The 14,302-nt window shown below is 37.3% G+C and overlaps 1 protein-coding gene across 2 annotated transcripts; it reads left to right on the forward strand.

The window, feature by feature from the left end:
- The first annotated feature begins 112 nt into the window (after window positions 1-112).
- On the forward strand, window positions 113-12,690 carry LOC103708696 (uncharacterized). 2 transcript variants are annotated; one of them, XM_039123842.3, is made up of 4 exons: window positions 113-817; window positions 2,471-2,590; window positions 12,185-12,227; window positions 12,302-12,690. In XM_039123842.3, the coding sequence occupies exons 1-3, from the start codon at window positions 254-256 to the stop codon at window positions 12,194-12,196; spliced, it is 696 nt and encodes a 231-aa protein (XP_038979770.1). In that variant the 5' UTR covers window positions 113-253; the 3' UTR covers window positions 12,197-12,227; window positions 12,302-12,690. The 2 variants fall into 2 exon arrangements, with proteins under 2 accessions (XP_038979770.1, XP_088573548.1); XM_088717422.2 differs by having other exon boundaries at window positions 12,185-12,690.
- Window positions 12,691-14,302: the final 1,612 nt, after the last annotated feature.

The raw sequence follows: 14,302 nt of genomic DNA on the forward strand, positions 1-14,302 counted from the left end.
TCCCGGGAAAAGCCGGCCGGCCGAGATTTTATTAGGATGGGAATGGGATCCGCAACGATATAGCCCTTGAGTCGCCTAATAAAAGTACAGGCAAGTATTAGCAAAAAAAAAAAGTACAGGCAAAAGGGAAACCCCAGCGCGAGAGAAGGATCCAGCGTCGCCCTCTCCGTAATTCCCATTCCCACGCCTCCTCTCCTCGACATCAATTAATTACTCAATCGAAGAAGAAAGAAGAAAGAAGAAGAGGGCTAAGATGCCGAAGAAGATGGGCGTGAACTCCAAGGCGGAGGCGGCCCGCGAGCGGCGTGGCGCGGTGGAGGCGGAGCGCAAGGAGCGCGCGGCCCGCGAGAAGGAGGAGGAGTACTGGCGAGCGGCCGAGGGCTCCAAGTCCCGCGCTAGCAAGAAGCGCCAGGAAGAGGCCGAGAAGCGCGCCGAGGCCGCCGCCCGCAAGGCCGAGAACCGCAAGCTCGCCGAGCTCGAGCAGCAAGAATTGGAAAAAGCCGGCCGCAAGCCCGACCACAAGGCTAGCCGCGTCTCCATCCCCGCCGTCCCCAAGGTCACCGAGGCCGAGCTCGAGCGCCGCCGCCAGGAGGAGCACCAGCGCGTCCTCCGCAACGCCGAGGCCGCCAAGAAGCGCCAGAGCCGCACCGCCGACGAGGAGGAGTACGAGCGCACGGTCCTCGTCGCTAACACCAACCGCGATGACTCCGTCATCGAGGCTCACTCCGTCGAGGACGCCATTGCCCGGATGGCCCTCTCCGAGCCCCAGCTGTCCCCGGATCGCCACCCCGAGAGAAGACTCAAGGCCTCCTTCAAGGTATGATGATGATGATGATTGCTCTTCTCTTCTTCCTTCTTTCTTCTCTTTCTTTCTTTTTGTATATTAGTTGTTATTATTATTGTTATTATTATTATGTTCAAGAAAGAAAGAAATCTAGTGAGATTTCTTGGGAAAATAGTATATGAAAGGGGATTCCAATTCAAGGAAACTGGCGATTTTGCACTCCTGAATTGATCGAAAACCCACCAGTTGCTTCTGGAGATTGAAAATTTCTTCGTAGGATGGTATATGAAGTATTTCCATTGAATCATTCATACATGGTGACTTTGCAGATAAGCTTACCACGGAAATTTCTGTCCCAATAATGCAGGTTAAGTGGCACGGTCCGTGCCGACACAGGTTGTTACGCTGCTCAATGTAGGGCATTGCAGCATACATGTGTGCCCAGTGCCAATGCTTTGTCAGCATGGTCCGCACTTGAATAATTGATCTAAATCTAACTCAATTTAGTTATCAATAAGGAGAGTTGAACAAAATTGTTGTGTATGGAGTGGATGCATCTCCAATAACTATAGTATTTCGGCTTCTGATTAGATTCTTTTATCCCAGTATGCATTAATCTTGTTCCCATGATCCCTTTCGGTTTACAATCCAGGATTTCTGTGTCATTGTCCTTGGCTACGTATTTCTAAGTTGGTGATCGATGATTGATAGTTTCTTTTCTCCTGAATTGTAACATGTTTAGGTACCTAAATAGATATGCTATCAAATATCCTGTCAAAAATCTCTTAAATACTATTCAATCTTTTGTTCTTTATTTTGCTTTTTACTTAGATGAGATTACCTAACATGTTGGATTCTGAATCTTTATCATTCTTCAGTAATTGTATTAACCATGGTACTTACTATGGATGTTTCTCGTGTGCTTCTAAATATTGCTTATAATTTTTTAAGTTAATACTAATAGAACCTAGACTTCACAAGTATCAGTTTTGGATTTTTTTTCTCTCCATAATTTCTTTCTCTAATTATATATCTCTTTTATCAGAGTTGGTTTTTGATGTTCTGAGATGTTGCAAATCTTGACACTTTGGTTTTCGAGAATAGAACCTAATTTGCTCTTTCATATAATTTATCTTTCTTTTTGAAATTATTCATTACCCATCTCGCTTGTATTATCACTCTAAGTTTTTTAGCTCCTGCAGTTGCATCAGCTAGGAATCTAATTGGCTCTCTGATGTAACTTATTTTCCAAATTTCTGTATGGGTTGATTCATTATCCCCTTGTTTACTCATCGTTCTTGTGTTTTTTTGCTTCTGCAGTTGTGTTTACATAGAGCAGTTAATTTGAGCATAACTTTTGATTTATACTATATTGCTTCTTGCATGAACATTGTTCCACATTGCCCAAATTGATTTTCATCATGTTTAGAAGCGCATAGCTTGGGTATTTAATTTCATTGTATTAGATGCTAGATGCCAGCTATTAATTCTGGTTTTAAGTTGCTTCGTTAATTTGATAATCCCACGTGTTAGTCTGTAAAAATCAGACCAAGATGAAATTTTATGATGCTCGTGTCATTTTTTGGAGGTGGGTCATATGTATTATTTCAGAGAACAAGATGGTTGAATAATTGTAGAATAAAATAATTGATTGGCTTTCAACAAATTTATTTGTTGTACATGTAGGCTTTTGAAGAAGCGGAGCTTCCCAAACTGAAGGAAGAAAAACCAGGTCTGACCCTCAACCAGTACAAGGATATGATATGGAAGCTATGGAAGAAATCCCCAGACAATCCCCTCAACCAGGTATGCTTTAGAGAAATATGGTATGATAAGTTGTCATTCCAATTGCAGGCTTCTAACCTGTCTGCACACATGCTTAAGTATATACATGTAGATGATTACAGAATTTTTAATAAATATATGCATTTACACCTTGAAAGCATGTATATATGTATTGTTGTATACATTTAAGCACAAGATGTGCCAAGAAAAAAGGGGACAAGAGAATTGCTGTTGTACCTGATTGTTTTGAAAAATAAAATTAAACCTATCAATTTTTACCTATTACATTAGCATCTACAGATGCACACAAATGTATGTTTTGTATTTTATACCGCTTAAACAAAACAAAATCGTGTTCATAATCATAGTACAACAAGAAGAACAGGTGTATGAGGTTTCATATACAATACTTTGAGTTAATTTATGAACCCTTGCAAATTGCTTCAGATGGTTTCCAACTTGTTTTAAAAAACATGAATGAGATTCCTAATCCCTCCATCATGGTAATAAAGCGAACCCCATAAAGTAGGGGCATAGTTTGACATTCGTAGTTGTGGTTATTTTATGGTTTTGGTTTTGCATCATTTTAGAGTGTAATATATTTCTATTAACATGCATTGAGTACCCCTATTCTTTTTGATTTAACTACAAATTGAATTTAGTCCTTTGAGGGTTTTATCTACACCACAAACTTGGGTGTTCTCCTTCCTCGAAAGAACTTCCAAGAGCCCAAAAGAAAATATATACATACATACACACACACACACATATAAATATATATATTCTAACTTTGTTTCTTATCAAATGCACAAGTATCTAGTTTTCTGAAATCTTGAAAATTTTGAAAATTCTAAGTTCAATCTAAGAAATCATCTCTTGGAGGCTGCATCTATAACCTTTGGATTTGTTTCACCCTCTTTTAACTTGAAACAAAGAAGGTGAACCATGACACTAATTGCCCAAATACGTTTAAAGAAATAAAAAAGAGTGTTGACACCCAAACGTCCATTAAATTAGCATCCATGACCAATTTGTTACAAATGTAAAGGTCAAAAAAAACTGATCTTCAATTTTAAAATTTGATTTAGCACTCAGTTTCAATCATGATTTGCCATATTGCCTCGTACTACCCGGTACTGGGAGAAAATCGGTACGAAACTTAATTTCAAGTCGGTACAAGCTCCGTACTAAGACGTACCGAGGTGCGTACTGGCCCGTATTGATCTGTGTTGAGGTGTATCGAGATACAAATTGAGAAATATAGTTAGAGAGCTATTTCAGTACAGGGATGTACTGTACCGTACTGTACTGACAAGGTTTCAATACGATATTCGATAGCAAGATTGCGGACCTTGGTTTCAGTAATACCATGACTGATATGACTGAATATAGTAGCCATGCAGCTTTAGTTAGGTTACTATACAAAACCAATGGGTTTTAGATGAAACTTCAAACCTTATTAGATAAGAATTCCACATTGTCTCTAGTTCATGCAAAAGCTGAGAAAAAATGAATTTAGTTGAAGATAACCTCCATGTGGAGGGGTGATGATAACATGTAAATCTAGTATCATTGAGTAATATATGAAGACATTTGGTATCACTTCAAGAACAGTATGGCATTTTTTTGAGTTATGGAAGGAAAAGCTTGTAGATGCAATTTGTGGATTTATTGATGGAACTTATGGTATGCTGTACCAGTCGGTACTGGGCGTACTGTACCCGTACCGATGGGTACCGGTATCGGTACGCCAATGTCGGTACACCTGGCGTACCGCATACGATACCGTACCGACATTCGGTACGCCTATACTAGTGCGGCACCGGTACGGGGTTCGGTACCGGTACGGCGAACCTTGGATGGAAGTAAGGTGATATAGGTCATATAGCAGTAGATACATCTAAAAAGTGGTTTTGGTTCCTTACCATGATTGCGATCATTTTGGAAGTGAATAAAAATGATACTTGTGCAATATATAATGAATGCAAAGGATGAAGGATGACTAGCGAAAGATAGGTAGGATATTGAGTGGTTGTATGAAAAATTGAATGTTGAAAACCTTCATTAATTTATTGTTCATTCAAACTTTCTGACATTAGTTTGTGTTGTTTTCATCTTTTACTTCTCAAAAGAAGATTAAATATTAAAGCACACAAGTCTATAGTTGATATTCAACTAAACCAAACATCCGATGCCCTTTTCTTTGCCACATGTCACGGAAAATTGTTAAATGATATCTATGATCGGTATACTTGAGCCTTGCATATTTTTTTGGATCCACTACATTTCTAGGATTTTGGCTTAATTTTAGCTTAGCGTCTTACATGAGGATTAGGAGTTGGCTATTAGGAAGGAGGGACAACAATAAGCGAAAATGAGCTGCCTAAGATCTCACAATAGGTGATAATAATATTTATATGATCTTGAATAGCATTACAACTAGGAAGTTGGATTTTCACAAGTTACCACTTGGTCAACATGGGATAGGAGGTGGAAAAACCAAATTTCAGGCCTAGGGGTGAGTTATGCATGCAAGAGTTTTTCTAAAGTAATAGATTTCTCACAATTACATGCTCGAGTTTGATTGAGGCATGATCTCCTTACTTTTTGCCCTTATTGAATGCCACAAGCATCCACTTCGCTTGCCTATAGAGTCTTCAAACCTGGCTTGCACAGGAATGTTGAGAGAAAGAGGGAAGGTGATCTAATTGGAGAGAAGAAAATAATTCCTTCAACCTGCTCATCTTGAACCTCTCAAAAAAAAAAAAAGCGAAAAACTTAGTAAAAGTAGGGCTAGGTTCTCTTTTCTTTCATTGATGAATAATAAATTTCTTTCATTGATGAATAATAAATTGAGATATATAGCCTTTATTTATGCTAGTAAGGTCTGTCCTTAAAAAATTTAGATCAAATTTCTCTAGTTCAAACGGGACTCAACTTTTCCAAATTAGACATGACTAGTGGAAGTAAATATGAAAAGACTAAAATCCTACAGGAGGAAGATCTCGACTCATATATCAACTTTGCTTTTTGTCACTCCACCCAATTCTTTCCAGATTGAGAGATACGCCTAGTCGAAATCTTTTCCGAAATTTTTTTTTCTATTTGACTAGGATCCAAACAATAGAATTAGACTATGATCGCTAGCTACGTCGCACTCTTTAGGGGCGGTGCCATGTCATAGAGCTCGAAAAGTTATCCAATTAAAAAAATCATCTCAATTGACCAATGTATGATCAAGTTATGGCATCTAGAATGGCACATAATTTGGTTTTCCGATATGGTTGATCTCGCTTATGGACCCTGTCCAGCCCAATCCGTAGTAGTTTAAGTAGTTCAGATCAAATCCAGTGATCCTTTCGGATCAGAAGAGGGAAAGAGTGTGAGAAAGGTGTTTTTGTTTTTTGTGTCCCTACCTTTAAGGGGTTGACTTCTCTATCCAGGTTCCACAAGGAAAACAGAGCCACACAAGTGGTTGGCCCCTTGTCTCCTATTTTACTTAGGGAGGCATGCACCTCACTTAAGGGGCCACCCCTACTTTCCTAACTTCTAGGAGAGAAGGATGGCTATCACTTAAGTGGTCAGCGACCCCTTACTTCGCAACTACTAGTAAAGCCTAATTATGGTCAGTATAGAGTATCTAACTTTAATAAGCCTAATTTGGATATGCTTCTAAAGCGCATTGAGATGTCCACTGGGTCAACTTAATACCTTCTTGTGGCATTAAGGTCCAAATTGGCCTAAGCCATACCCTTTATATGTGGCTAAAGTTCAAATGCAAATTTCTTATAAACCAAAAAGAAATTTGCTTATAAGCCGAAAAGGAGAGTCTAGATGAATATATGCACTCAAAGATTCCACTTAATTGGGTAAACTGGTGGAAGAAAAAGCCATATTGTGTTTTGAGCATTTGAAACTATGAAAGAAGGATATGGAATTGCAATAAAAAGGTTATTAAGTGTATGACTAATTAACTATTTAATTAGTTGGACCTATCATAATTATACGAATCTAACACCTGAATCAAAAGCGACTTTGGAGAATAACTTTGCAACAAACTCCCCATGAGTTTTATAACCATCATGAGATACAAGTTCATGCGATAGTGTAATTGCCCACACTAGTGTCACTCCACCATGACCAATAACTTGTTTCCATCCTTAGGATAGAATTACCAAGACACATCTATGGGCTCAGGGGTTGGTCAGACACTAGAGGTATCTTTCCAAGAAAATAGTTTTCATACCAACAAATATATTTCATAATAATTATTTCTCAAAAAAAATAAATCCATCAATGTTCTTGATAAATTGCTGGTGATACTAAAATGCATGACCAATCTTCATCACCTAGATGAATTATATTCCCATGATGGGTAGTGAATATCTCGTTGGACATATTACAGGGCCTCAGTCTAAATCATGTATACTCAATTAACCACTAAATATAGACTCTTATTTGATCACTTAGTCCAGATGTTAAAGTCCTACACTAGTTCACATGGATCTCTTGGTGATAGGTTCTCTATCCATGGTATTTTGAGTAAAAAAAGAGAGAAGAAAAGAGAACATAGTATTGGGAAAAGAACAAAGTTTAATAAATCCAATTTGTATTTGCATTTGTGTTCATGTTGTAAATATCCGATTTGTATCTATATTTGTTTGAAACAAATATGGGTTTTGAATTTTAGTATCCAATTATTATCTGTATCCATATTCATATTTGTTGAATAAAAGGGATATGGATATAGATGTATTGATATTTGATCTAGATCTGATCCATTTTCAGCCCTACAAGATAACCAATCCCTAATACTAATAGACTTGATGTCCTCTTAAAATAAGCTCCTATCGCAAACCAAATCCAAATTAGACACCAATCATTCCTTCCCCTTTAAAATGACCTTGTCCTTAGGGTTGAACTTAGCATGGAGGTAAACATCAGCCATCTTTATCATTGAAGCTCTCCTTTTGTTGGCTTATAGCTATAGTTGTCACTTGTCACCATCAATGCATGAGGTTTATAGACCTTAGCGTAACAACAAATAGTATAATGTTTCCCACTTGGAAATAGCCAAGCAAATATACAATCATCATAGAAGCTTGGTGAAGTTGAGCAAGATCACCATGCCCATGTTTATACTCAGGGAACAAAGTTGGAATCCTTAGTCCTTCAACAAACTCATTACGTGTTGCACTATGATAAAATTCAACTTTCTACTTTTGATATCCCTCTTGAGGAAGCACCAGCTTTACAATAGATTTCCTTATTCGCTCATGAGAGATTGACTTTAAGCGATATCTCCAATTTCTCATAAAGCCATGGATCTCAGAAATCTTCTGTTATTTACTTGACCAAATTTGTAGTCATAGTAACCAATACCAAAACCGATCCATTGTGATCCTTCCAAAGTTGTTCAACAGCTTGAATAATTGTGGCTTGAAGAGTTGACAAGTTTCCTCTTTAAATTGATTAAGCTTTTGACCTAACTTTTCCTTGAGCCTTGCTTCAAGTCTAGCTACAAGTTGTGATCTTGGATCATTACCTATTTGCTGAAAAGAATTTGTTGGACCCATGGAATAGCCCAACATTGTTGCTTTGATACCAAGCGATAGGAACCTAGTTCTCTATCATTGATATTTTGAGTAGAAAAAGAGAAAAAATAAGAGGATAGCGAACAAGAAGGATATTTGATCACTTAGGGTATTGGGATCTCCAAAAGCTGTTGGCCAATCTCATCAAATTGGTTCTTGTGTTGATGCCCATAGGGAACTACATATTTATAGGCTTAAAAGTACTTGTACTACAAGAATAAGAAAAAGCAAAATAGGAATAACAAGGTAACTAATCCTTAATGGACTTGGACTCTTTTGAGAGTAAACTCTTAAATCAAATCTAAATTAGGACACTGACATAAGAAACCTATCACTTTGGTTAAGAGACATGCAAAAACTTGTATATTGAAGAAAATGATATTTTTATTGAGTGATTTCATATTGATGTATTTTCCTCAAGAGAAGAAAAAAGATTTCAGGCTGATCATCAGATGAGCCTGTCAATGCTTTGTGATGCATCCAAGTGTTGATATGGAGTCACTACTCAGGCAATTGAAAGAGATTGCCATAATCTTATAGCTGTCATCTGCAATTCATGGTTGTATGAATTAGCAACATTGTTAAGATTAGGACCAGATCATAAACAGTAGAGGGGGTAAATTTAGAACAGATCCAATGATGGACCAGATTGTGAATCATTAAGATTTTTCTTTAATAAAATATGAAAAATATTTAAAAAATTCGAAAAAGTATGTAACGAGTCCCAAGAAAGAGGATAAATCTGATTATCAGGGGAAATCTGCTGTTTAATAGCAGCGTTTAACATGGTAAATAAAGAAAACATGGTTGAATTTGCTTAAAAAAGAGAGAGAAGGGTTGGGGAGGGTTAAAAAGGGAGCAAAAAATGATAAAAAAGAATACTTAAGAGGAGAAGGTAAGAAGGGATCTGCAGCCAGTTATTTTGTTACATCCAATGAACTCCTTGCGGTTGTATAAATTCTCTCACAAGTGAAAATCAGACTCTTTTTATAAGGATTCCTCAATACGATGTAAGCAGCTGACTGATACTTGCTTGATATTGAATGAACTAGATCTTGAATACATAGAGATTAGATTTCTTCATATTAGGAAACTAACCGCTGGTTACTTATCCAAATCCCAATTTGAATTCATATAGAGCTCTTTAAAAGAAAAATAAATCAAGAACATTTTGGCACCACAACTCTTTAAATCATCATAAAAATCAGCTATATACATATTAATTGCAATCTAAAAAGTTCCCATCTAAAACAAGTACCCAAATAAGTTTTGGGGGGCCAACTTTACTGTTCATTCATCAAACAAGGAGGCTTCAATCTGTTTCATGCATGAAGATTGCAGAGACAGCCCATTTAAATGAATTGGGTGATTCAATGGTTAGACAATCCATGGTTTGGACCACACAATCCAAAATCAGATAGTTTGATCTTATCTATCCAAGTTCCTGGTTTGGATTTTTTTTTTTTTTTTTGGCTTTTTCTTGACATAGACTCTGCGGTCTGTATCATGGTAGCCTGATTTTAACAATAGTCTGCATCACGGATGGCCTGATTTTAACAATACTGTGAATTAGATCTCTCATCCGTATCCATAGCTATGACAAGTTTAAGAAGAAAGGAGCCAAAATCTTAGCTCTTCCTCAATTGCTCAAAATAACATTTTCATGCCAACTATCATCCCAATATACATTGGCAGACATTTGAAGCAATCTCATCAATATTTCACTTTGTATTCCATATGGCAAATAAAGGCTTTGTTACGACATCACTTCCAACAGTTGGAACTTCCCAATCTCTCTCTCTCTCTCACTCTCTCTCGCAATCTCCCCCTCTCTGCGTGTGCAGGCAAACTAGCCTGCCAAATAATATTCACTATGATATCCAAAGTAGCCCTCTTCAATGAGAAGGTTGTATTTACCACTTCACCTAATTGGATACCTAGAAAAATTTGATATATGTGTGAATACTTTTCCTAAGAAGCCTAATAAGGAAATGCGGAAAGCACAATAATGGTGACATAAGATAATGTAGAATGTGTAGAATCAAAAGGATTTACCAAAAACTCTATTATGTGTCATGCTTAATAGGAAGGAGGAGGAAAAAAATTTCTAGATGGTACATCCCAACAATCAACATTTGAACATGGATGGTCACTGCCATGGAGGATGCTGCTGTATTATATACAACTTGTCAGACACTTGTACACCGACATTTCATGAAACATCAATGCAAGTTCCTCTTTATGAGGTTTACTATCCCAAGGATTAATTAAAACATAAGTTTGCTAGAATTGGGAGTGGGTGCGGGACGGTGGTAGTTTAAGAAAACACTTTAAGGAAATGCTCATGAAGTAGGTGCAAGTTTGAGTTTTGAAGAAATTTCCTGAAGTGGGTACAATACATTACCTTTGGTAGAAGTGTCAGCCTACCAAGGGATGGCATCCTGGACATTAATACAGGCAGTCATCTGTTATTGATAAATGGTCTGAAGTTGTAAATCTACTCGAGTGTTTATAGACTTCTTGTATGTATAGTAGCATACCTTCATGCAGCAAGTTTATTTATCTTTTGCATATATGCCTGTGTCCTAAACTGGGTCATATTCTCATTCCTGATTCAGATCCATATATGGGCTGCTACCCCTGTATCATAGGATTTGTACTAATTGCGGTCCATGGATTATAAACAAGCTATGCACAATTTCACTATGATCCTTGCTGGTCGGTTGTCTTAGAGGCATGCTTTTGACCATTGATCCTTTCCTCCTCGGAGATGAACCAAATTACAATGTTTATACCTTCTAGTATTAGGAGTGTTGTCATCTCTTTGTAAGTTGATATGCTGGGTCTGGGATCATTCAGATAATGTTTTCAAGGAGTGTCTTGGCTAACCACAGTGGTTGAGCGAAGTGCAATACTTGGTAAAATTCTTATCCATTAGAATTCCGGTAAGCCTTGAGGTGTGGAGCATGACCAAAAGAAACAGGACTAGGACCGCTTATCATCCGACTTGGCATGCAGATTAGCAGATATGGCTCCAAAATGGTCAGTGTAAAAAAGAAATATAGCAATTATAAGCGGTAGAATGAATGGCCCAGATTATTGTTGCTTTTATAAACATGCTATTTGGCTTGCAGTTATACCTCAACAGCTCATTTGTCTTGAAGGAAGCCAATTTTTGCTATTTTCAGTGTTTTAATAGTACAGTGCATTAGGCAGCATATGCTATGCAGTCTCCTGACCACATACCATCTAAGCAGCTAGCATGTAAGGTTGGGTCGCATATGAGCCAAAAGGATGGATTGTTTAGCACTTTGCAGACATATATGCATCGGGATTAGCATTGTCTGACTATTTTTTTTGGCCTTTTTAGCATTATGCAACTACATATGCGGCCACTCTTAAAGCGCGCTTAGGCAACCAAGGCAGGTTTAAGCTATAATAGTTATGTTGGATATAGGTTTATTGCTAATAAGGATTAAGAACTAAGTAGTAAGCACTAATTGGTAGATTTCTGGTTCTTAATACTATTGCTATTTATAAAATATATTATTAAATATTTAATATACTAACCATATATGCACTTGCATACCACAGCCACCTTTAAAACATGGCTATTTTCCTACAATACAGTGCAGTCTAAAGTCTCCAAGGCAATTTGTGCCTCCCACCTAGTAGGTAAATAATTTCTGTTATACCCTCAGTTGAAATTACACTGTAATCTCTTCTCTGTTGCTGTAAAATGGAACACTAACTATCGTAAGAAATTACCTACTCCGTTAGAGGCTTGGGGAAACTTTCATGAAATTACCACAATATTCCGTTAAACCAGGTCTCAACAGCAAAGCTGCCAGGACTCCAGTATTGTGGGAATATAGTTGATGAAACTTTTTTGGTGCATGTTGCTAAATATATTAAAAATGAGACATTAATTAGGCATCTTCTGTAATGGGCCTTATTATTGTTTCATGGTAGGCATGGAATGCACTCCTCTGGTACTGATGACTTGTATTTGCACATGCAGGGTGCTGAGTGAACATATCGGATCGATTGTTCAGTAATCACAGGCAAGATTTTCTCCAGCTTCCTGTTTTGCTGCTATAATTTCCTCAGCCGTATTTATTGTTATTATAATATTCAGGTGATTGGAGCATACAGAGATGCATTTCTACTGGTAGTTTGCATCAGATGGAGCTGCTTGTACTTTACAGTAGTGTTGCTTCATGAGAGATCTGTGTAGGCCAAAAAACACCATTATTGGGTACCTTTGTTGATAATAAGCAGTTGCGAGTGGTTTATATCAGGAGAGTGCAGCATAGTTGGAATTAATAAGAGATCTTACTGAGTTACTTTTCTTTATCTCGGCCGAGAAACCTGTTAAACTTAGGCTTTTGTGTATTAGGAACCAGAGTGTTGGTGCCATATCTGAAACAAGGGTGGACATATACAAGCTATAGTCTATATGATATGATTTATTGTGGTTGTGGAGGATACTATTTGCTGAATGGATGATGTCAATTTGTTTATCTAGACCTAAAGTTCATTTGGTATAAGCCATCCTGTTTTCTTTTTTTTTCTTAAGATCAACAGTATCTCTCTAATGTTATAAGCTTGAACTATGTTTACCTAGAAATGTGTGAATCTGCTACCATAAATATGCCCCTTTCAATGTAAGAGCCAAGGTTGGATACAAGCTGCATTTCGGATATACATTTTGTCTGCCGAAGGTCTACCATGCTTTTACTGCTATGTTGAGAATGGCCTGAGAATAATCCGGGAGGTTCTTGCCGTGATTGGAGTCGAAATGCCTGCTAAGACCGCTAAGTCCGGTGCAAGTAGTTCCAGTACTCGTTTGCAGCAGCAGCTTAGCTTCGTATACTCTGAATATGATAGTAAAAGGCTCTCCCCATTTTCACATCATTTTAGAATGAACATCATGTTTACTCAGGCGGTCTTCTGTTTTTATGTCGAATCCTGTTTTAATACACATCTTCATGGTTGAAGCTCTCTAATTTTACTTTACGATCCTGTTTGGTTGCTTGGAAAGCCATTTCAGCTCTGTTAGCATGGATGGCCAGCACTTTGTGATTTGAAACATGGATTTGGCTCTATAAGCCCTGCTAACTTCATGAATTAACTGGAATAAACCTGCATAAAAGATCCCACTTATTCATCTCTATTCTACCGTACAACCTTTCCGGCATGAGGATAAATTTAGGACTCGTTTGCTTCGCGACAAAACAAAAAAATAAAGTGTGGTCAACAAGAAAATAAAAAAAAAATTTATTTGATTGGAGTTTTTAAAAAAAAGTGATGAAAAAATAGTATTTTTATAGAAATAAGATTTTTCTATTTCAAAAATTTTATAAAAAATATAGAAAAGTTACTTTTCCATCTATTGAAAATTAAAATTACTTTTCCACCTATTGAAAGTTCTAAAAATCAGCTTTTTTTTAAAAAAAAATATTCCTATAAGAGAAATTTCTATGAACCAAACAAATTCTTAATACTTACGGATTTAAAATAAGCGGAAAAGCATTTTGTTTATACTAATTCCTCCTTGACCTTGGACAAAGCTATTTGACCCAAATAGTTGATAAGTTCGGTTCCAGCATTTGTTCCTCTGTTTGCTCCCAACTTATTACTATTTGGATGATCCAGAAAAATGTATGATGGGACCAAAAAGGGCCTCTCGATTTTGCTTTTTTCGAATGAATAAAATGCAAATGTAGCAAAATACTAAAAAAAGGTACAGTTCTCAAACCACGCCAACCTGAGCAAGATTCCTCAGCTGAGACTTCTGCAGCTTAAGTTCTGATAGCTAATGCCTGTTTATCTGCAGTGGAGCTTTTGCAGCAAGATGTTCCTGGGCATTTGTATAAGAATCATATGTTGTGCTTCGTGACACACAAAACCTTTCGGTTTCCTTTACATGACATACTGAGAAAGAGTTGTAATCCAAAAAACATGATGCCAACGGTTTTAATGATGGGTCTTATCCCGCCCTCTTCATTCTTGATCAATGAAAGCTTGTTCACCCTTGGCCCAGCTACCTGGCACCTGAATCAATCACATTGTAGCTATAGATCCACACACCCATGCTACATGCTTGTTCCTTGCCCAAATCTAAGGGTTTATTCTA

This window comes from Phoenix dactylifera, chromosome 3, assembly GCF_051530095.1.
Source record: "Phoenix dactylifera cultivar Ajwa chromosome 3, Ajwa_hap1_PhDact_Kaust_v1.1, whole genome shotgun sequence".
NCBI lineage: Eukaryota > Viridiplantae > Streptophyta > Magnoliopsida > Arecales > Arecaceae > Phoenix > Phoenix dactylifera.